The sequence below is a fragment of the Scleropages formosus genome, chromosome 6 (genome assembly GCF_900964775.1).
Source record: "Scleropages formosus chromosome 6, fSclFor1.1, whole genome shotgun sequence".
NCBI classification, from domain to species: Eukaryota; Metazoa; Chordata; class Actinopteri; order Osteoglossiformes; family Osteoglossidae; genus Scleropages; species Scleropages formosus.
The window spans coordinates 31,465,389-31,488,908 of record NC_041811.1 but is presented as its reverse complement, the minus strand read 5'-3'; the positions used below and the strand labels follow the sequence as shown (position 1 = coordinate 31,488,908).

The window sequence follows — 23,520 nt, the reverse complement described above, 5'->3', positions numbered from 1 at the left end:
TGAATTGGACACAAATTTCAAGACAGTTGGGATAGAAAAAAATTTTTATTCTTCCTTTCTCAAAAACATTTAATTACATTTTGTAAACTATCAAGTGGTGGAAACATGGCGTGCGGCAGTGTTGACAACAATGAATAGTGCACTAGTTGGCCTCTGCCAATTAAGTCTAATGAAGACCAGCTGCTCACAATTCAAAGGCCAGTCAAACAGCCATTAAAGCAGCCGGTGTAAGAATTGAGGAAGAGAAGCCATGGAAGTAAGACACTCCCTGTATTCAACAGGTGAAAAAGATGTGCTTTGGCCATGGATACTTATGGCTGGGGTGCTTGACAAAGACACTGTTTGGTTGTAACAAACAAAAGGGTTTTTACTAGAAATGTGCACAATCTGCTGACTCTGGCTTCTGTCCTGCAGATAAGGCCACTGCAGTCCCACAAATGGGTATGATTTCCAGAAGCAGGATCCAGTGGGGTCCTTTAAACATCTAAAATCCATTTTGTTACAGCCATGTACCATCAATGAGATATATAGAATTATCAAAAAAAATTTAACAACGGTAGATCATTAAACATGTAGAAGAAAGAGCTCAGCTAACCAATATGCAAGAACGTAAAATTCATATAAAAAAAGAAGGCCTGACTGATAGAGCCAATTACTCAGAGGTCACCTTCCGTTATATTTCTGGTCGACATTTCCGAAAGGCAATGTTAATTTCCATTAGCACTAGGTGTCAACTCATGTTACACTAGGGAGCCGAAACCCGTTCCAGGTTGTGCCTTCATCCTTCGTGCAGAAACACTGAAATGTCACAATGTGCCAGACTTACCCTAAAATTCATCCTTTTCCCCCCCAAAAGAAATAAGCTTTTCCTCCTTTCTTATGTGCATATGCCAACATCAATTGTTACCTCAGAACACAATGGGAAAAGCATGCATGACATTAATGCTTTTAGGCAAATGACACCATTGAGTTCCCCACCATCCACAGCAAAGAGGAAAACATACATTTACGCTATAAAATATCAAACAGCTGGTCTATTCAAGAGCATTAGTGCCAGACATGGGTTTAAAATTGTGAAATTTCTGGCAGGAAGTTCAGCTCCCTTAGCCTCAACTCTATACTGCTGGAAAAAGAGATAAGTGGTGTAAACAAGCCAGCTGAACTCCACTGTGGGCAACATGACCTTTTCCAGCCACCAGGGGGCACTCAGCCCCACTCTGTATGGGGCAAATTCTTCCAGCCACCAGACGGGGGTGGCAGAAGAGAAGCTGGGAGGTCTTGTATGGACAGGAAGTGTGGAGGCACATCACTGCCTGTGGCGGTATCTTCATCCTCCTCTTTAAGCACTCTGAAGAGGAGGAACAGAAACATGACGACTGAGAAAAGCATAAATCTTGACAATATGACGAATTACCACAAATCCATCACCTGGCCGATAAAGGCTGCTGACCTTTGTTAACGATTACCTGCCACTGTTCATAGCTGCCTTTCTCTTCTCTCTCCTAGCCAGCCAGTCCTCAACACACCGTTCAGCAGACACAGAGCCAGCCTTGGGATCCTCCCTCTGCTGCTTCTCAGCTACAAAAGAGAAGAGGCTCATAATCCTACCATTACAAAACACTTCCACCCTAAAACTATCCTGAAGAACATATGAATTACATTTTCCATTTAATTACTTAGCAGTTGCTTTTCTCCAAAGCGACTTCCAATGAACTCTATGTCGTGTTATCAGTCCACACACCTTATTCGCCAAGGTGACTTACACTGCTAGATACACTACTTACACTGGGTTACTCATCCATACATCAGTGGAACTCTCTCTCCCTCTCTCTGTGTCATTCACACACTATGAGTGAACCTCAACAGCATGTCTTTGGACTGTGGGAGGAAACCGGAGCACCCAGAGGAAACCCATGCAGACACAGGGAGAACATGCAAACTCCATATAGACTGAGTAGGGATCGAGCCCACGTCCTCTCACACCACCCAGGTGCTGTGAGACAGCAGCGCTACTCACTGTGCCACCGTGCCACCCCACAGGATAACCACAGACACTTATTTAATCCACCTGATTTTTTCTTGTAATCAAATTAGATACCTACTGCAAATTTACCTTGTATTTGGTCCCTGTCAATTCAGTTTATCATCAGGTACTTTCCAGCTATCACATTTATTCATTTAGGTCATGCTTTTCTCCAAAGCAACTTACACTGTTAAGCTACCTATAGCTATTTACCCATTTATAAAGTCTGGTAATTTTACTGGAGCAATTTAGGATAAATATATTGCTCAAGAGCACTACAGCAGTAGATTGGAACCGGCAACCACTGGATGAGCAGGCAGTGGCTCTTATCACTATACTATTATTGTAGTATAGTGGTTAGAGCTGCTGCCTTTGGACCCAAAGGTTGCAGGGTCAATTCCCACCTCTACTTGTAATACCCTTGAGCAAAGTACTTGCCCTAAGTCGCTCCAGTGGAAAAAGTTGACCAGCTGTATAAGTGAGCAAATAGTTGTAGGTAGTATAAGACAATACGTGGCTTTGGAGAAAAGCATGAGGTAAATTAATAAATATAAATGTTTTACATCTATTCATTTAATAATTCATCATTCAATACTTACAGTTATTTACTCAGTGAAAAAACTGGGTAATTTTACTGGCACAATTTGGAGAAAGCACCTTGCTCAAGGGACAGTACTCCAAAAACTCCAACAGCTGGAGATAGGATTCAAAGCTGCAACCTCTGGATCCAAAGGCAGCAGCTCTAACCACTGCACTACCGACAGCCTCTCACTGAATATTATGGCATCTTTTGTGTCACCCACATAATTAACTGTAAAGGAGATGCTTCACAAATGATGGATACTAATAACCATCTCAGAGTGCCTCATATCAGGCACTAATGCAGTCATGTATGAAATAATTTTACTTTGGTTCCAACTGAAACAAATGGCCAGTTGTTATTCGCAGACTGAATAGTCCTTAGGACCATCTCTGACCTCAAACTCATAGAACCGACACTTCCCGTAACACTCCAGTTGATTACTGCTGGCCAAAACACAAACGCTAGCAAAGAATACACTTAAAATTTTTCAAAAACCTTCAATAAACACAATAAACTACTGATGCCACCTGGTGGAAACCAGCTCACCTTCAATATGTTGTCGTAGGAGATCCATGTCCTTTTTTGTCATATGAGAGAACCTGCAGTTTGAGCCAAAAACACACTGTCCTAAAACAAGAAAAAGAAAACACTTTTTGGGTATAACAGCTCACATGATGATTAAAAGTCATTTTAACCAAAAAAAACTATTAAATGCACTGCAGTGTATTGCATTAACCTTAACAGTGGAAATCACCTTGGACAAAAGGTCAGTCAAACATGATGACTTTATTAAAAACAGTATCTTTTGCGAACAAGTGAAATTATCACCCCAGATTAGGAGCTAATACTCACAGTTACAAGACACTATGTAAAATTTTATCATTTGAAGACCATTGCCCTTCATAATGAAGAGGAACACACCAAATCCATGAGCAGTACATCAGGTATAATACGAGTGTGTTTCTGCTAAGAAACGGGTGTCCACTGTGCTGCAAATGGCCCACCACTTCATGTAATGCAGCCTGCAGGAACATCTGTAAAACTTTTAATATACAGTGGCATGAAAAAAATAACTACACCTATGACAATGCTGGTCTTTTTTGGGACACGAAGAGGGCAAGAAAGTCCTCAAACATCACATAACTGAAAGAGTTCTATAAGGGCGAGGTGGGGAAAAATTACTCCAGACTAACAGACAAATACAAGAAACACCTACAGGAAGTAAATTCTGCCAAAGGAGACAACGTCAGCTACTAGACATAGGGATGTTCTTATTTTTCTAGACAACTGCATTTCTGACCATTTTATTGAATAAATTACAAAGAACAATTTTCACTGTTATTTGTTAAATTAGATCACCTTTATCGGTATTCTTCAAATGAAGATCCAACATCCATACATGCAAATATGTTGCAGAATGCACACCTTTTTTGGGGGGTGTACTTTTTTCCTAGAGCTGCTCTTTATTCTTCCTACAATAAGAACTACAAACACTGTCGAGACACGATACAGTTACAGCACCTGAAAAATACACTAAAAATAGTCTTTTCTCCAATTCAGACTTTTACAATCAGTATATCACTTACAATTTTGCACACATGTGGCCCTTGAACTAGCTCACACTAATATTGTGGCCCTTTGCCATGAAAAGGATGGACACCCCGTAGTGATATACAAGCACTTTAAAGTATAGTGTTAAGCATGTAAAGCAGTGCATTTTTACTACTACTGCTACCACTATTAATAATGACAGCAATAAATACTGCACCCAACGCAGCCTCATCCTCACTTACCTGTCTGAATGAACTTCCTGCATGGTTTCTTGGCTTGCTCTTCAATGAAGATCGTTGCAGCATCTATGATTTTGACAAAAGTTACTTGTCTAGGCCTGAACTTTACTGGAATATATTTCTACAACATGCCTGCACACGACTGAATCCGATCAGCAAACTTCAAACACAACCATAAAGCACAATATTTTACCTGGTATAACGTAGTACGACATTTTTTGCCATTAAACAACAAAAGTAAACAACGGAAGGAAACGTTGCTGAGACTTAATGAGAGGAAGACATCACTGGCAGCTCGCCAGTCAACTGTTACACTGGTAAACACGTAAATGACTGTACGCGGCATTTTTGCCAAGGGGGATGGTGACCTCGGAAGGTGTCGAACCAGGCCTTTTTGGCTCGGTGGTGCTGGACCCCGTTGAGGTGTTTCTTGCGGTTGTGCATGTTGTCCTGGAAGAAGCGGTCGCAGTAGTCGCAGTAGTACCTCTTCCCCATGGCTCAGCTCACAAGGCTCTAAACAGCAACACAAATACAGTGTATGTGGTACATGCTTTACCGCACACCCAATTTCTAACATTTACATGTTAGAAGCAGACGCTTTTCTCCAAAGCAACGTACATCTCCCAGAAAATATAATGTGTCCATTACATTGGCAAAAACATCGTATTTTCTGATCCTCCCTCTGCTGCTAAGATTAAAGACCGTTCACTCAGGCATTCTACCTCGAAATATAATTCCACTTGCCTTGGTTGTTTTTACCACTTTTATACAAATACATATTAAATTGACTTAAGTTACAAACCACTAACTGTTCTTTCTTCTTGTCGAGCACTGCCTCGCTACATAAAACCTGAGGAGGCCAGCCGGCGGTAAGAAACGAATCCCACGCCGACTGAAAATGACGATCAACTACCATGATGGACAAGACGTTCCATGCCGAGCCGGGGATTCAAGATACCTCATAGCAATAATATCGTTATTACTTGTTAACTGGCTTAGAACTGTTACTTAATCTAGAATGCCCAGGAGGGCTGGGCAACCACTGGCTCTTGGACCCCCAGAGGTTTTTTTTTCTCCTCAACTTTCAATTGGGAGTTTTTGCTCCTTTCTCCCGTGGCCAGCAGGCATGCGTATAGCTCTATAAAAGTACTGGATTATGGTAGTCCTTAATCAACTGTCTTCTATGTTTCTTATCTGATCTATTTGGTTTTTTTTTGCCTTATGTCTGCGTTAAACTTTCTCTGTGTCACTGCGTGAGACGAGCACTCTAAAATAAACTGAATTGAAAAAACAAACTTAGAGATGCAGATGTGTGATTCTTAAGTACAGTCTGTTACAATCCACCATGGCATGATGAAGCAGTAAGTGTACATCACATGAAAATGAGTAGCTACATAACGCTTCACCCGTTATTCAACAGTTAATCACAGACACAGTGATTGTCAATGGGCTTATATTACAGTTTTGTTTACAAACATTTCTAATCCATCCTCTTCATAACAAATATCACTACTAACTATTCACGCCCGTGGGATTATTATAATTATGACACAAACGTTCGCTACTGACTCCTCCTTCACGCCTGGGACTGAATTAGTGACACAGATATAAGGTGCATATAATGTTCACGTGACATGACGTGGATAGAGCCTCTCTCTCGCGCTCAACACCAATGCAATGGGTAAACTGAGGAACCTGTCTACACTTCTACCCACCGTGCAGCTCGCAAAACGGAGCTCAAGACTATCAATGAGAGAACGGGCCCCCGGGGGGGAAAAAAATCTCGTCGAAGGACATAAACAGACTGACTAAAAAAAGAACAATAAACTTCATACAACGGGAAAAACGCTCCGCTTCGGTGAAGTGTATCGACTTCCCCGTAGTTCAAAGGTCAAGGCAGAGTTGGCGGAAGTTGCAGGACTGCCCTCTACAGTCCGGGAGGACGCAATCAACATCCGGGTCACTGCAATTTCCGTTTAATCTTTTTTTTTTTTTTCTCCCCTCCTTTACTGACAAAATGTTAAAGTATATACTGTGTAGGATCACACATACCACATATCCTATACATATATAATCATAATAAATATTTAGATATCCGTGGAGCACATTTCATGTTTTTTTTGCTGTAGTGATAATAAGGATATTTATTTCGACAAATGATATTGGAAACAACATTCTATTCTGTGCATAAGTATGTTAGCTAGGAAAATGAATGTGCTTTCTAAATAAATGCCTTAGCTCGCGTCACACTGTAAAAGAGCCCGCGGTCTTGAGGGTTAAAGTAGGAGGCTGTTGTCACTGCTGTAAACTACAACTTCCAGAGTGCAGTTCGAGTGTCACCATTCGTCCTTCCGCTGTGTAGGAGAAGTCTCTCGAAGTGACATGGCGCTCTCCCAGACTGTGTACAATTTGCTCTTCAGGAGGACATCTACGTTCGCCATCACCATAATGGTGGGAGCCGTGCTCTTTGAACGAGTCTTCGACCAAGCTGGAAACGCGGTGTTCGAGCAGCTGAACCGCGGGGTAAGTCCTTGGAAATGGGCTCGGAGAGCAATGAAATGAATCCGTGCGACCCGACCGGCCTCTGCGGCGCGACGGCGCGCTCAAGTTTGACCTTCTTGTTCTTCTCTGTTTGTGTCGAGCTGCAGCTCGCGCCGCTCAATCTTACCTAGCAAAGCGAGAGCGCGAGTTCTTCTCGGTGGCCGCTCTCTCTATCTGTGTCTCATTTCAAATCTGTTTCCCAGAAACTGTGGAAGCACATTAAACACAACTACGAAAGTAAGGACGAGTGAAGCGCGAGCCCGGCGGGCCGATGCCGAAGCCGGCGGTGACCTCGAGTCCGGCATCACGTGACCAAGAACCACCAGCAGGTCGAGAGGCGCCGGACGGGATAGTCGCCGGGACCGGAAGTACGGGGCCCAGCGCCCCTAAGACTCGAACACATGTCCTACTGTATGGCTCGCAGTGACTGAGTAACGTTCTCTCCTTGACCCGTGAACACGAATCCCGTTCCTTCCTGCGGAAATAAAAAAAAAAAAAAAAAAAAAAAAAAAAAAAAAAAGAGCTATAAAATTGTGATCCTCTGCATAAGTGGGGAATTTAATAAAAACACGTGTTGTTTTCTCAAACTCTCCTCGGTCTCATTGCCCCTCTTGTCAAAGTTATTTACCTTAACTGAACGATCAACTAGTTGTGTTTTTGTGCTGCCTGCTGCTGTCACTTTTTCTCACCCGAATGATGGAGCAGTTCATTTTGCATGGTTTGAATATAAATATATAAAAAGTGCATCTGTTTGGCCTCCTTTGTTCATTTGAGTTCCCACATATTTTGGTCTCATTGTTCTCAGAAATCTTCCGAATAAGAAATGTCAGTGAGTGACACCAACTATTTAATTGCTGTGTTAAGAAAATGCTTCTTTGAATGTACTGACAATTGTGTTTTATTCACTCTTCTTTTTCCAAAAAAATCTTTGTAGAGCAAAAGTGATCTGCATTTCCATATCCGGTCACTGGTTTGCGGTAAAACACACCTGCGCAGAGCAGGCCTGTCAAACCGGATTATTTCCCTTGATTTCCACAGTGTTTACAGCTCCCATCTAGTGTTGCTGATTATTGTTATTGATCAACAGCATGAATGTTGCATATGTTTATGACAAATTGTTCAACACCTGGTGTTAAGTTGGAATTTGTCTCGATTACCTTGTCACTATAAATTAGTTTCAGGTTTTTCTAAAATTATTTTTTCATTCATCTGAAACTTTTCTCAAGTAGCTTACACCCATGTGTACAGCTGGTTAATTTTACTGGAGCAGTTAAGGGCAAGTACCATGCTCAAGGGTACTACAGCTGCAGGCAGGATTAAATGCAATTTGAAGTTAATATGTAAAGTCCTACCTCATATTTTATGGTATAGCTACATCTGAGACTTTTACAGCACCACACCAGTGACACGTATTACATACTTATTTATTATATAGACAGTAAAGCAAAGTGGCCAGAAGGTGCACATTTTTTTCAAGTTGTTAAATAACATTTCTGGCACAGATTGGCATCCGGTCTGTGGTGTACCTTATCTCCCTAGATTTCCAGGATGACTCTGAATCACTGCAGCCAAATGCAGAATGTGTGGTTGGTTTAAAAAAAAAAAAGAAAAATACATTCAGTAAATTTATGGTTTAATGCTGAGATGTTTGCAGAATATAATGCATGAATAATTGAGGGGCATCTCGATAGATTGTTCTGGTTGGGATGCAGGGGTTCAATTTGTGATATTAGGGTTAGATTTAGAAAGAACTGGAGTTATGAAGGGGTTTCCAGTCTTGAATATGTTAATTAGTTGAGGACCCAGTGTATTCTGTGTATGTGTTAATATAATGACACCTATAAACACATAGCATGGTTTTCTTGGTAAGTAACTGCATGTAAGTGGTTAAGCATTGCCTTATTCAACACATGTTCTTGGGTTCTGAATACTGGGAGAACATGCAAACTATGAGTCCCTGAGCTGGATTTTTCATTGTGGCCAAACGTGCAGCTCAGATACTGTGGCACCAGTGATACCTGCTGTTCCACATAAACTGCCATGCTGTTTGTCCCTTTTTCTACTTGGAGGTGAGTCATCAGCACAGCCCCTCTTGCCACATCCATACAGAAATATAATAAATCTGAAACACACCACTGTCAGGAATTATATAACTATAGTGCTCGAACCTCGGATTCAGGAGGAGCAATGCGGTTTTCGCCCTGGCCGTGGAACACTGGACCAGCTCTATACCCTCGCTAGGGTGTTGGAGGGTTCGTGGGAGTTTGCCCAACCAGTCCATATGTGTTTTGTGGACCTGGAGAAGGCATTCGACCGTGTCCCTCGTGGCATCCTGTGGGGGGTGCTTCGGGATTATGGGGTTCGGGGCTCGTTGCTACGGGCTGTTCGTTCCCTGTATGACCGGAGCAGGAGCTTGGTTCGCATTGCCGGCAGTAAGTCAGACCTGTTCCCGGTGCATGTTGGACTCCGCCAGGGCTGCCCTTTGTCACCGATTCTGTTCATTATTTTTATGGACAGAATTTCTAGGCGCAGTCAGGGAACGGAGGGTGTCTGTTTTGGTGGCCGCGAGATCTCGTCTCTGCTTTTTGCGGACGATGTGGTCCTGTTGGCTTCATCAAGTCAAGACTTGCAGCGTGCACTCGGGAGGTTTGCAGCCGAGTGCGAAGCGGCGGGGATGAGAATCAGCACCTCCAAATCCGAGGCCATGGTTCTCAGTCGGAAAAAGGTGGATTGCTCCCTCCGGGTTAGGGGGGAGTTGCTCCCTCAAGTGGAGGAGTTTAAGTATCTTGGGGTCTTGTTCACGAGTGAGGGAAAAATGGAGCGGCAGGTCGACAGACGGATCGGTGCGGCGTCTGCAGTAATGCGGTCATTGTACCGGTCTGTTGTGGTGAAGAGGGAGCTGAGTCGTAAGGCGAAGCTCTCAATTTACCGGTCGATCTACGTTCCTACCCTCACCTATGGTCATGAACTCTGGATCATGACCGAAAGAATGAGATCGCGGATACAAGCGGCAGAAATGAGTTTCCTCCGCAGAGTGGCTGGGCGCACCCTTAGGGATAGGGTGAGGAGCTCAGTCACCCGGGAGGAGCTCGGAGTAGAGCCGCTGCTCCTCCGCATCGAGAGGAGCCAGTTGAGGTGGCTCGGGCATCTGTTCCGGATGCCTCCTGGACGCCTCCCTGGGGAGGTGCTCCGGGCTTGTCCCACTGGGAGGAGGCCTCGGGGCAGACCCAGGACACGTTGGAGAGACTATGTCTCCCGGCTGGCCTGGGAACGCCTTGGGGTTCCCCCAGAGGAACTGGAGGAGGTGTGCGGGGAGAGGGAGGTCTGGAGTACTCTGCTCGGACTGCTGCCCCCGCGACCCGGCCCCGGATAAGCGGAGGAAGATGGATGGATGGATGGATGGATGCTAATGCTCAAGTGCTAAATATATATCTAAATGACAGCAAGTAATATGCATGGAATTAAGCAATTTAGTTATGAAGCACAGGGGAATGAATGAATGAAACTTTTTAATCCCGGAGGGAAATTCACTTTGGATGCAGCACCATACGATATAAAACATACATATGTACAACATTTGTGAGCATATACTGTATATACAGGTAAGTAACCAAATTAAGTACAAAAATTAATAGGTTTAATAAGATTATTCCTGTTCATTCTATAGCCTGGATATCTTTATGTTTTCTGTATTTATTAATGAAATGTCAAAACACTTTGTAAGGCAAAATCACATTTATTCAATCATTAATCCTGCTATGTTGTGTGGAACACAGTTCTGAAGTAAAAGTGAACTTTGCTTTTTTGCTGCAGTTATAGCTTTTCGACACTAGGGGGCACTAAATGATCGCAAATCCCAGCATTATCGCAGTATCATTATAATTCAGATTCCAACGTATGATCAAAAACCTTGGAACTAAATAGGAGTGTGATGAATGCACATCATAAACATACATAATTATATTGTCAGTTCATATATGTGATGTTTAAATACACAACACGATATACAGTAAACTACATTGAGAAAAGCTTTTGCAAAGTTAGTAAATTGCACAGATTTTCTTTGTGCAAAGAATTATTGCAAGAATAATTTTGCGCAAATGCAGTGCTTGGAAGTGAGTTATAAAATGCTTATTAAAATCTTAATTGTACAAATTATTTATACATTACAAATGATTAATAATATCCAATTATAATTAATGGTCCTGTTTACAGGGATCACTCATCTACTGACCATCAGTCCCGGTGGTTCGGAGCCTATCCCAGGAAGTCAGGAGGTGGGGGCTAGTGAGGGTGAGCACTAGATGGGATGCCAGTCCATTGTAGCGTTTGCAGATATGTGAAGTTTCCATGTAACTGGCTGTGACTGGTGGTGTAGTGGTTAGAGCTGCTGCTGTTAGACCCAGAGGTGACTGGTTTGACTCCCTCCAGCTGTAGTACCTTTGAGCGAGGTTCTTGCTCCAGTAAAAATTTCCCAGCTGTATAAATGGGTAAGTAACTGTAAGTCATTTAACATTCTAAGTCACTTTGGAGAAAAGCGTCTGCTGAATGAATAAATGGAATCCAATTTAAAGTCAATACAAAAAATTACTATTAACTGCATAATATGCATATTTCTGTATTGTGCATCAGCACTTCATTGTTGCTTTCTTGACATTTATGCCTTCTAGCCAAATGTGCAGATATTCCCAACAAAAATAATTTGCAGGAAAGTGTAATGGACAAGTGACTAATCATCCGTGACACTTCCAGGTGGACATGTAACAGCTGGGATGCACTCTCGGCATCTTTACAAATAAAATTAAATGTTGCGATAGATCATACCTTCATCCATCCAATCCAGTTTCTATAACCATTTTGTCATATTATAATTTATTATCTTTTACTTTTAGATTTAAATTCCTTTAATTGTTATTTTTTGTATTATTCACAATATGGTATTCAACTACTCTGCAATGGACTGGTGTCTCCCCCCCTCCCCAGGGATAGACTCCAAATTACTGTGACCCTGCTCTGGGCGTGTAATTATTGACACTGGGTGGGCGGATGGTATTCATCTTGGTTTGTTTTTTTCCTCTTCGTGTTATGGCCCACTGTAGAAGTTTCTAGAATACAATGTTTCCACTACTGGTAAAATTCCACTGAACTGGATTAGGGTGAAGGAGACCTTGGAAGGACTTTATGTCTGGTGCAAGAAGATAAGACAGGTTGAGCATTATAATAATAATAAAAAAAAAAAAACGCAGGAGAGACATGTCGGTGTGTGCATCTATGATGGTGGATTTCTGGTGAGAAGCGCACATCTGTGATGGGAAAACATCTGGTGAGAACCACGTTTTTAAGTTTGTTACTAAAAACTCTGAAGAAAAAGATCGATTCTGACACCTGGGTAGTAATTCCTGTGATGAAATACCTGATCACCCCAGCAAGGCCGCTACACTCCGCCACCTCTAGACACGCGGCGGTCCGACACTCACGAGGTCCGAAATGGAAAGTGCATGGATCCTCCGTTTTGTTTCGCATGTGGTGGATTGAGCTCCCTCTTTCCCTCAGAACTGCTGAATCCTTCTTAACTCCAACTCAAGAAGGATCCCAAAACGGGTCTTGTTCGGACTTGCTTCTCTCCTGGTTTCTTAGCTGTGACACAAAACAGAAATGTTTTGCAATCATACAGTTTGGACACCTTAAAGCTGCCTGGGGACAGCTGGTAGTGTAGCGGCTCGAGCTGCTACCTTTGGATGCTAAGGACACAGGTTCGAATTCCATCTCTATCTGCAGTACCCTTGAGCAAGGGACTTACCTTAAATTGCTCCAGGGAAGTGACCCAGCTAGATAAATGGGCAAATGACTGTAGCTGGTTTAACATTGTAAGTTACTTTGGAGAAAAGCATCTACTAGATGAATAAATACAAGGTTAAACTGACATGATGCATTGGCCATCAATTAGAACAAGTGACATTATCAGACAAAAACACGGGGCAGCAATGAAGAAAACCAAGGAAATAATTAGCGGTAATTAATATTTCTTGAAAGTTTCAAAGGAGGTACAGAATCAGTAAAGGTGCTGATTTGGGTCCCACCAAAAATCGATGAAGAAACGCTGACGCTCACTTTTGGTACGGTGGCAGCTGCCTCGGAATCTCCAAATATGTTCATAAAAAAATAAGAAGAAGAAGTTTTATGCAAGTCGTGCAGAAAGCGCAAAGAAATTTGTGTGGACGGAGAAAAACTCTCCCACTGGTTTAAAATAAATAGCTAATATATAAATATTTTGATGTGCGCATCTTTGGAGGGAGGCGGCAGCGCTGCAGCTGAGAGACACCCACCGCAGACGAGGAAAACCCATGCGGGGAATCTGGATGGTTCGTCTACTTTACGAAGTGTCAGGTGCGAGGTTTCACCTTCCATTTGACTATGATTCTTCTGGCACCAGGTGGTTGCAGGTTCGAATCCCATAATTCTACCACAAATCCAGGTCGTAAGCCTGCCCTGTATGTAAGTCAGTTTATTAGTAAAACATGAATGTGTCCACCTCAAGATGTCCAGTTCACTTTTACGTTTTACTAAGAGCCCACGGTGCTGGTTGGGCCTCATCGTGAAGAGTCTGTGTCGGTAGAAACGCTGGCAGCTCCAAGCAGAACCGTTCTGTTTGCTGTTATCCCCCCCGTCCAAATTCAGATCGGCTTTTATAAGAAACAAATATTGCAGATATGTAACGTTGCCATGGAGATAGGACGATAGCTCTAGATCTCGTCTCAGCAGGTTTCCAAAGCAACTGACTGCAGGTATCACATGACGGGCTTCAGCACATCATCATCCTGGAAACAGCAGCAGCTCCTACTTTCAGGCATCAGTCAGTAATTCGCCGGACTGCAGCATCACCATCACCGGCTCAAAAGTGTGGACATTACTTCCATCATATACACTATAGTTATTAAATGAAATACCTTAATCTTAGTCATAATCGCTATCAGATGTTGTGTTCAAAGTAAATACAATGGCAACGATAAACACTTTTTCTCTCATATTCCATTGTGTTGGGATGTTCTGGGTATTAAGTTTGTCAGAATAAACCGATGTGCTCGTTATAAACAAAGCTCCATAGAAAATTTGGTTATTATAGCACTCACTAATTTCACAGATGAAGTTTGGCACTGCAGAAGATTAATATTTATGTCACACTGTACTTTGCTGCAGGGGGTGCGGTGGCGCAGTGGGTTGGACTGCAGTCCTGCTCTCCGGTGGGTCTGGGGTTCGAGTCCCGCTTGGGGTGCCTTGCGGCGGACTGGCGTCCCGTCCTGGGTGTGTCCCCTTCCCCCTCCGGCCTTACGCCCTGTGTTGCCGGGTAGGCTCCGGTTCCCCGTGACCCCGTATGGGGCAAGCGGTTCTGAAAATGTGTGTGTGTGTGTGTGTACTTTGCTGCATTGTTCTATGTTCCTTCTGTAGCTGTCGGGCCCTATTAGTCAGTTTTTGTCCTGCACTGAGACCACTGTATCCCCACTTATCAACAATGTATCTCCTTTTACTACTATATTTTACCTCTTTTTAAACATTAAATGTGTCTGACTCATCTGCTTTATATTGGTCTTTCTTCCTATTTATAGAAATGTATGTACAGTACAATGTATTTACCTATAGGGATGAAAGAGCAGTTAAATGCGGATGTGGTTGATAGCCACTGCTGTAGTTGGTGGCAAGTAGCGCTGCTGTCTCACGGTGCCTGGGTGGTGCGAGAGGACGGGGGTTTGATCCCCACTCAGTCTGTGTGGGTTTCCTCTGGGTGCTCTGGTTTCCTCCCACAGTCCAAAGACATGCTGTTCAGGTTTCCCCATAGTGTGTGAGTGACAGAGAGAGCGTGTGTGTTCCACTGATGTATGGATGAGTGACCCAGTGTAAGTAGTGTATCTAGCAGTGTAAGTCACCGCAGTGAGTAAGGTGTGTAGGCTCATAACACTACATAGAGTTCATTGGAAGTTGCTTTGGAGAAAAGCATCTGCTAAATAAATAAACATAAACTATTCATTAAGAACAGGGGGTGTGGTGTTGCAGCAGGTTTGCTCAGGTCCCGCTGTCCGGCAGGTCTGGGGTTCGAGTCCTGCTTGGGGTGCCGTATGACGGACTGGCGTCCCATCCTGGGTGTGTCTCCGGCCCAGCGCCCTATGTTGTCGGGTTAAGCTCCGGTTTGCTGCAACCCTGGTTGGGATCAGCGGTTTCAGATTGTGTGTGTACTCATTAAGACTGACTGTCTTAAGGGTGTTACTGTCTCTTTAAGAACACCACACCCTGTGGTTCAATAGACAGTAACTATCAATAGGCGCTAGTTCTTTCATAGCTATGCAAAGTAATTTGAACAACAAATTTACACAAATCCCACAAAAATGGGTTAAAAGAAGGTTTTCCTTCATACTGACTTCACTGATCCACAGTGATCATATTTCGACACCGTTATGGGACCATCATGGGGTGTGTTCGCCTAGAAGAGACAAACATCCTGAGACATGAAGACAACAAAAGTACGTTGGCACACTTTGGTGTCTGCGGCGTCTATTCCGGCAAAGGACCTTGGCACATTCTCTTTTGACCCTTTGGCTGCGATCTTCTACTCTGGAGCTCCTGTACAGAGCGCTTAGCTAGGGACGTATCAATAAATCATAGCGCTGCATACAGTAGATGTTCAGGGTTCTTCTGGAGCAGATAAAGGTTTGGAGAAGGGGCAGTCAGTCATGTTTACTGGCTTGTGAAGGGCTGCTGGAATGGCTCAGTGAAGCCCCCCTCAGACCTCTCCTCATTTCCCCACATGGCACCAGCATCATCTCCTCCCATTCTAAAGACGTTGTCACAAGTGTTTGCCACACGTGTGCCAGGAATGCTGAAGCGCACAAAGCAGCGGTATGAGATGATATTTTTAAAAAAGAAGGCATGAGGCTGTGAGATGTTGACACTGTAAATATAAAAAGCATCTGGTTTTACTTCTAAACTCATCCATTCTATTGAGATGTGAGTGTAACTGATTTTGACCTTTGCAAACACGACGTTTAGGAGTAGCTCGCTAAATGTGCTCTTAATGGATTTTATGACCAACGAACGCATGATTTATGTTCAGTTTGCCCGGACTTAAATTGGTTTGTATTACAGAGATGATCGGCAGAGAGCTCAGGAGAAACGGCGCAGTTCATCTCGTGAGCGGATTCGCTGGATCAGTCACACAAATAAGTTCATCGGTGCCGTGAAAAGGTGAGCGCCCAAGTCGGTTCATGCATTCTCCCAGGGCCTTTCTGTGCGAGATCGTGTTTGCTCACGTTTTGGTATCATGTTTGAACAGATCTCATTCTACCATGTTCACGTAGTTTATAAGGTTGTACAAAATGTCAACATATATATACACACGTGGGTATATACTGTATTTATATACACGCATACAAATACATATATTGTTGGAACCACCAAGTCAAACCTGACCCATAGCAACCACACGCATGGTTCTCAAGCCAAGGGAGGAACAGAAACAGGTTGCCAGGTCCCTCTTCTGCATGTCGGGGGAGGCACATGCAGGAGAAAGATATGGAACTGCTACACACCCCAAGCAGGACTCAAACCCCAGACCCACCAAACAGCAGGGCACCAGTCAAACCCACTGTGCCAGCACATGCCTGTATGTGTACATATACACAGATGTATATTCACACACACACACACACACACACACACACGCTGGCTGAAGCCACTTGTTCCGAGCTGGAGCCTAACGCAGCAAAACAGGGCGCAAGGCTGGAGAGAGAAGAGACACACCCAGGACGGGACGCCAGTCCATCACAAGGCACCCCAAGCAGGACTCGAACCCCAGACCCAGGGAGAGCAGGATCCAGTCCAACCCACTGCGCCACTGCACCCCCCCAGGTGCAAATATATAGATGTAAATATATACATATATACTATAAATACCCATTTATATGCATACACACACACAGATATACTGTATAAATATACATATATACTGTAATGACCTGCGTTACTGTGTGTTCGAGCGGGGAATGCGTTTATTGTAAATAGCTGCATTGTGGGTAACTTGTAAATAACGTGTTCAACCACTGGGGGCGCTTCTGGGAGAAATGATGGGGTGACCGTGTCTGCCATTAGCAAGAAGAAAAAGTCTGGGGGCGCTAAGCAGGTTGGGAAGGCTGGTTTGGTGCGTATGTCCTTGAGGAAGGGGTCCTTGGACCGAGAGCGTTATTTCTCCGTGCGTTAGTGTTCAAATAAAATGTTCATGATGAACGCTACTTGTGCGCCCTTCTTCACTCCATCTAAAGCCAGAGTGCTACAATACATATATATTGTATATACACATTTAAATATATATATGCACAGACAGTGAATACGGTGAAACCCCAAAGCCTCGCTTGAATATGCCTTGGCCTCTTGGTAATGCTCTTATGGTTTCCACAGGCTGTTCCCCGCAAGGTTACAATACACACACACGCACACACGCATACATGGGACTGGTTGTCTAGATACTCAATATACTGAACATGAATTGAAGCCCTGTGCCTTGTTCGAACCACACTATTATGTGAAGCACAGGGTAGCTTCACTCTGACCTGAGTGCCATGGTATTAATAAGAGATCACACCCCATCTGCTTCGTTGGCTTTAAAAACCTGCCTTCAGGCTCTACAAAATATAGACTTTAGTCCAGTGCAGAGTTTCTTCTTTTCTTTGTCTTAACAAGGGAAAATAAGTGGAGAAAGCAGGTCTTGCTCAGCATAATGATATATACACAGTGATTTATACCTGCAAATCCCAGCGGAAGCAAAACTTGTGAGGAAATGCGTTTCCTTTTATTGACTTATTTCTGGTGCCGACAACTCCATCTGTTTTTGAGTCCTATAGCCCCACCCTAATAAAATTGTCCTGTTACGACTAGCCTGCAGTTTTTAAATCTTGACGCAAGACTTACAATCAGAGGGAAATATAAACTGTCAGGTTGCCTGCGTGCAGGTGAAGCGAATGTAAAGGTTTTCTTTCTTTATTTCTTTCTTTCTTTAATAAAAGTCATTTTAATGTGGATTTATTAACAAACAGAGTTGAGCTCAGCTCAGCACAATTCTAAATATTTGCTTTCTAGTGGAACTCAGACAGATATGACCTCTAAAAAAATTATTTAAATTATCATTTAAATTATTTGCATGGCCTTTCCCGCTTCCTTCAATCACACAAATCATGTCATTCCAAGGGAAATAATTAGGCTGATGGAACTAACATTTTTAAACGTGAAAACCTAGGTTGTTTATCGGCAAATCTGAAAAGGTCACAACCGTATATGCAAAATAAAGTAATATGGTACTGTACGCATTTCCCTCATTAAAATATCAGCTAGAATTCGCAAAAGCAGTACTATGCAACTGCAAATTTTTTTTTTTTTTTCAGCTGTCAAGACAATACCTCCTATTAAACAAATACTTAGGAATTGCTGACATTTTCTATAAAGTGAAAGTATCAGAAACACCTACCATAACCCTCTCATGTTGCTCCAAATGTGTTTTACAACATTTTTTTCCCTTCATAAATTAAATAGCCTTTATATAAAGGCAATAAAAATACAGAAGCACTGCATCAGGCATCCATCATTTAAGTTCCTGTGACCAGAAAATAAAGTTCAGTGATATCTATATGTTACGAGTTACAAGGGGCGCAAGAGTTACAGAACCTTATTTTCATTTTTATTTAGGCTTCCAAGAAACTCAAGAGTTGTTCACTATATCACAGATGCCGTCTGCGTCAGGATATTTAATAATGTATTAATGCAGTAATGTAATGTAGCGTATATTTAATAATGTAGGGGGTATAACCTGGATGGGACGCCAGTACAAGCATTATATTAAATGTAAACCTGTCATCTTCGACGAATAAAGAATTCACAGCAGAACAAGAACCTCTGAGGCTCGCAGTTTATATAGTAATTAGGCCTGTTTGTCGCATCTAGAGGCGGTCCCCAGATCACAAATGAGTTCCGTTCCTAAATCTGTCTTTAAGTCGGATTTCTACGTAGGTCGGAACAGTTATGTACGGTTCATATCTAAGGTCTGTCTGTAACCGCTTGTCCCCCGCAGGGTGGCAGGGAGCTGGAGCTTAACCCAACAACACAAGGCATAAGCAGGAAGGTGAAATCAGAGTTTAACTGCACTCAAGATGCACGTAGGCTGTGGCAGGGAATCCAAACATTAAGAGATTATAAACCGCAGACGCGGACATTGACAGGTGCCGCTCCGTCTCTCCATGACGAACCGAACGCGTTTTATGGCCGCTTCGAGTTGGAGAACTAAGACCCTCTGGTGCGGATCCCCACAGCGCTGCACGATAACGCCAGTCTCGCTGTCTCCGTAGCACAAGTGAGAAAAACCTTTAACCGAGTCAACGTCCGCAAAGCTGCCGGTCCGGACAGAATTTCAGGGCGAGTTTTAAAAACATGCAGTGAGCAACTGGCTACTGTCTTCACGGACATATTCAACACCTTAAAAAGCTCAGCTGTACCCACTTGTTTCAAAAACACCACCATCATCCCCGTTCCCAAGAAGAACAAAGTGAGCTGCCTTAATGACTATCGCCTAGTGGCACTGACCCTCATTGCAATGAAATGCTTTGAGAGGCTGCTGCTGGGACACATTAAGGACACCATCCCAGACACTTTGGACCCACTGTAGTTTGCCTACCGCCACAACAGATCCACTGAAGACACATTATCACACACTTCACACCATTCCGTCTCACCTGGCTATTATTTGTGGACTATAGCTCGGCATTTAACACCGTCATCCCAACCAAGCTGATCCACAAGCTACTAGGGCTGGGACTGAGTGCTACATTGTGCAACTGGATCCTGGATTTCCTCACCAACAGACCCCAGAGTGTGCGGATTGGCAGTAATACCTCCTCCTCACTGATCCTCAACACCGGCACTCCACGGGGAAGCGTCCTGAGCCCAGTGCTGTACTCCTTGTTCACACATGACTGTGTGGCCAGTCACAGCTCCAACATCATCATAAAGTTTGCTGACGACACCACCGTTGTAGGTCTGATCACCAACGACGATGAGACGGCCTACAGAGAGGAGATGAGGCTCCTGGGAGAGTGGTGCCAGGACGACGACCTGTCTCTCAACGTCGGTAAAACTAAGGAGCTGGCGATTGACTTCAGGAAACAGGATACGGTTCATGCACCCATCTACGTTGGAGGGGACATTGTAGAGAGGCTCAACAGCTTCAGATTCCTCGGGGTCACCCTCACTGCCAAACTCGCGTGGACCGAGCGCGCAGCATCGACCATCAAAAAGGCCCATCAACGCGTCCACTTCCTCGGGTGTCTGAAGAAAGCCCGGACGTCCGCTACGGTCCTCGCCGCTTTCTACGGGTGTGCCGTGGAGTCCGTTCTCACGGGGCGTATTACGTCCAGGGGCGGCAGCTGCTCCGTACAGGACAGGAAAGCCCTACGGAGGGTGGTCAAAACAGCTTAGGGAATCATCGGCACGCGGCTACCAGCAGTCCGGGATACCAACACCACACGCTGCCTCAGAAAGATGATGCGCATCACGAAAGATCATAGTCACCCCATACGGGCACTTTTCTCTTCTCTGCCATCTGCAAAGCGGCTCAGGTCTATTCGAACCCGCACCGCTAGGTACAGGAACAGCTTTTATCCCACTGCTGTAAGAGTATGTCACACTAACCAATGTGCCACCTTTAGTAACTAGAGTGGACTGCTCCTCCCAAGCATATTGGTAAATTACACTGTCACTTTAAGTATTTGCATTCTCATTCTCTCTTCTGAGTTCTGTGGCGGTCAGCTGGTGTTATTGTTATTACCATTATTTATTGCTATTGCACTACTCACTGTCATTGTTTGGTTCGTGCAGTATTTCTATTGTCTCTGTCCATAGTCTGTGGAGAGGCATTCAGGAAGAATTTCATGATACTTGTACCTATGACAATAAATTTGAGCTTGACACACCCAGGACAGGATGGCAGCCTGCCGCAAGGCACCCGAAGCAGGACTTGAACCCTAGCCCTACTGAAAAGCAGGACTTGGTCAAACCCATTGTACCACCATGGCACTACACCTCTCTTTTGTATCTAAAATCAGTTAGTCAGATGCGTGTTTTAGTACATATTATATCATGTATCTTTCTATGCATAAAAAACATTAAAGAAAGACTTCCAGGTACACTAAACACACACAATATCCATAACCACTTGTCCCAAGCAGGGTCACAACAAACTGGAGCTCAACCCAGCAGGGGAAACCAGTCCATCATAGGGCACCCCAAGCAGGACTCAAATCCAGAACCTGCCAGACAGCAGGACCTGATCAACCCTGCAGCATCCCCTACACTAACCACACATTGTCTGAGCCGCTTGTCCCACACAGGGTCGTGAGGAGCCGGAGACTAACCTGGTAATGCAGGGCTAGAGGGGGAGGGGACACACCCAGGACGGGACGCTAGTCCGTCGCAAGGCACCCCCAGCAGGACTCGAACCCTAGACCCACTGGAGAGCGGGGGGGGGTCCAACCCACTGCACCACCGCACCCCCTCATTACACTAACTCTCTTTAACATAATAATAGTAATAATAATAAGAAGAAACTAAATGTTACTACAGTATTTATAACAGAGAGGGAGAGAGAGAAAGAGTGTGTGTGTGTGTGTGTGTGTGTGTGTGTGTGGGTATAAAAACCATTAAAGAAACTTTAATGTTCGCTTTTCCAATGATCGTTGGCATTTCACCTTTCGTTTTATTATTTCCACTTTAGTATCAATCCTGATCGTTTTCCTTTACTTTAATGCATCACCATCACTTGCATCACATTTACGCTTTAGTGCCATGGTTATGAGGGTAAAAACAAAAGAATTAAAGCCAAATACAGTAACACACGAGACACTGTAAACAGCAATGTGGTCCAAGCGAAAAGAACAAAGTCTTTGTCCTGCTTTGGGCTCATGAGCCAACAAACTGATGAAGATGCGCAATGTTTTGATGTGCGTTGCAAAGTAGTGCTATTTGTCATTACGAACCATTGTATGTAACTCAAATTTTTTATATAATAGGCTTGAGGGGGGTGGTTCGTAACTACGGGTTGTATGTAAGTCGGACATTTGTAACTTAAAGGGACTAGGATAGACAGGTGTGGGATAGGTCTAATCAGCTGGAATGATTGGCTTAAATAAATAAATAAATGAAATCAGTCATAACAGCTTCTTAAATTAATGTTTAAAACATTTCTGTTACATTTATTCAGATGACACTTTCCTGTAAAGCAATTTTGTGTTAAGCTATTTAAAATTATACACAGTAACGTGGCTATATATACAGCAGGGTCAGTTTGACTGGTGCAGTTTAGTGCAAATACTTTACTCAGCATAGGCACAATGTAAAACTGGGTCCCTCAAGTGGAAAGCGATAACTTTAACCACCACGCCACCTGCTGTCTGAATACTGTATTTATTCTTCCATCATACTTTGATTGGGAATTAAATGTATCTTTCTGGTGCTGATTATCATAAAATACTGCTTTTAAAGTGTATTTACACTACTAGCTGTTTTACTCCACTACACAAGGCCTGACACGCACTACTCCATTATAGAACGTTGTGTTCTGTCCAATGACAGATTTTTATTTAATGTTCTACCAGGACAGACTATGTAGTGTTTCCCATTTAAGGTCTTGGGAGCAACAGAACATCAAACACGGTATGTGACGTAACACAACGTGTTAGTAAAACAGTCCTCGCGTGTGGTTCCTTCGAACTTCTCTTATCAATCGCTGTAGTTCAAACAGAAGTGGCGCAAATAACACAACCTACACAAAGCGCTCTGGACCAACGCCAGAACTGCCAGATACGAACAAAAACCCCACGGCAGCAACCAGTGAGAAACGAGCAAAGACACATTAATTTCACTTTAAGCCCTGCGGTGCTACAGTGTAGCACTCATTGACAGCCTGTAGGTGGCGTAGCGGCTAGGGCCTTACATTTACATCTATTTATTTAGCAGACGCTTTTCTCCAAAGCGACGTTCATCTCATAGAAAATACAATGTGTTCATTACATTAGCAGAAAGAGACACTTGATGCAGATGTGTGATTGTGGGTTAGTTTGTTTCTTTCCACCATATGAACCAATGTTCGTCACACGAGCAGCTGGGTAAAACTTTATCCAGATATCCACAATTCCAGATCACTTTCCTAGTAATTTTTCTTTAGATATATATATAAACATTTACGTTATATTACAGGAGTGATTCTGTAAGGGTTTATCTGGATATGATCTTAAAGTTATAGATCATGAACATTTACAGCTTACATGAACCTAAGAGATGATAAGGGTGAAGTGAGTCTGGAAGAGGGAGGGGGCGCGGGGGCGCGGTGGCGCAGTGGGTTGGACCGCAGTCCTGCTCTCCGGTGGGTCTGGGGTTCGAGTCCCGCTTGGGGTGCCTTGCGACGGACTGGCGTCCCGTCCTGGGTGTGTCCCCTCCCCCTCCGGCCTTACGCCCTGCGTTGCCGGGTAGGCTCCGGTTCCCCGTGACCCCGTATGGGA

At 43.7% G+C, this 23,520-nt stretch overlaps 2 protein-coding genes across 4 annotated transcripts; one reads left to right on the top strand and one right to left on the bottom strand.

Annotated features, from left to right (window-relative positions):
- Positions 1 to 61: 61 nt before the first annotated feature.
- On the bottom strand, positions 62 to 7,140 carry zmat5 (zinc finger, matrin-type 5). Of its 3 annotated transcripts, none has more exons than XM_018748945.2 (6): positions 6,112 to 6,158; positions 4,765 to 4,909; positions 4,400 to 4,462; positions 3,153 to 3,233; positions 1,467 to 1,578; positions 62 to 1,348 (listed from the first exon to the last, which is right to left on the bottom strand). In XM_018748945.2, the coding sequence occupies exons 2-6, from the start codon at positions 4,889 to 4,891 to the stop codon at positions 1,207 to 1,209; spliced, it is 525 nt and encodes a 174-aa protein (XP_018604461.1). In that variant the 5' UTR covers positions 4,892 to 4,909; positions 6,112 to 6,158; the 3' UTR covers positions 62 to 1,206. The 3 variants fall into 3 exon arrangements, with proteins under 3 accessions (XP_018604461.1, XP_018604470.1, XP_029108424.1); XM_018748954.1 differs by lacking the exon at positions 6,112 to 6,158 and adding an exon at positions 7,065 to 7,140 and having other exon boundaries at positions 1,108 to 1,348; XM_029252591.1 differs by lacking the exon at positions 6,112 to 6,158 and adding an exon at positions 6,232 to 6,302 and having other exon boundaries at positions 1,108 to 1,348.
- Positions 6,525 to 7,681, top strand: uqcr10 (ubiquinol-cytochrome c reductase, complex III subunit X). The gene is made up of 2 exons (XM_018748966.2): positions 6,525 to 6,919; positions 7,141 to 7,681. The coding sequence occupies exons 1-2, from the start codon at positions 6,779 to 6,781 to the stop codon at positions 7,186 to 7,188; spliced, it is 189 nt and encodes a 62-aa protein (XP_018604482.1). The 5' UTR covers positions 6,525 to 6,778; the 3' UTR covers positions 7,189 to 7,681.
- The last annotated feature ends 15,839 nt before the right edge of the window (positions 7,682 to 23,520 follow it).

What these genes read in the sequence shown, in the direction of transcription:
- zmat5 (XM_018748954.1), bottom strand. Translation starts at nt 4,891, where the DNA reads ATGGGGAAGAGGTACTACTGCGACTACTGCGACCGCTTCTTCCAGGAC. An exon ending in CCTACGACAACATATTGAAG is followed by an intron (nt 1,579 to 3,152) that starts GTGAGCTGGTTT and finishes TCTCTTTTGTAG; the next exon opens with CTGAGAAGCAGCAGAGGGAG. An exon ending in GCAGCTATGAACAGTGGCAG is followed by an intron (nt 1,349 to 1,466) that starts GTAATCGTTAAC and finishes CCTCCTCTTCAG; the next exon opens with AGTGCTTAAAGAGGAGGATG.
- uqcr10 (XM_018748966.2), top strand. Translation starts at nt 6,779, where the DNA reads ATGGCGCTCTCCCAGACTGTGTACAATTTGCTCTTCAGGAGGACATCT. An exon ending in TCGAGCAGCTGAACCGCGGG is followed by an intron (nt 6,920 to 7,140) that starts GTAAGTCCTTGG and finishes TCTGTTTCCCAG; the next exon opens with AAACTGTGGAAGCACATTAA.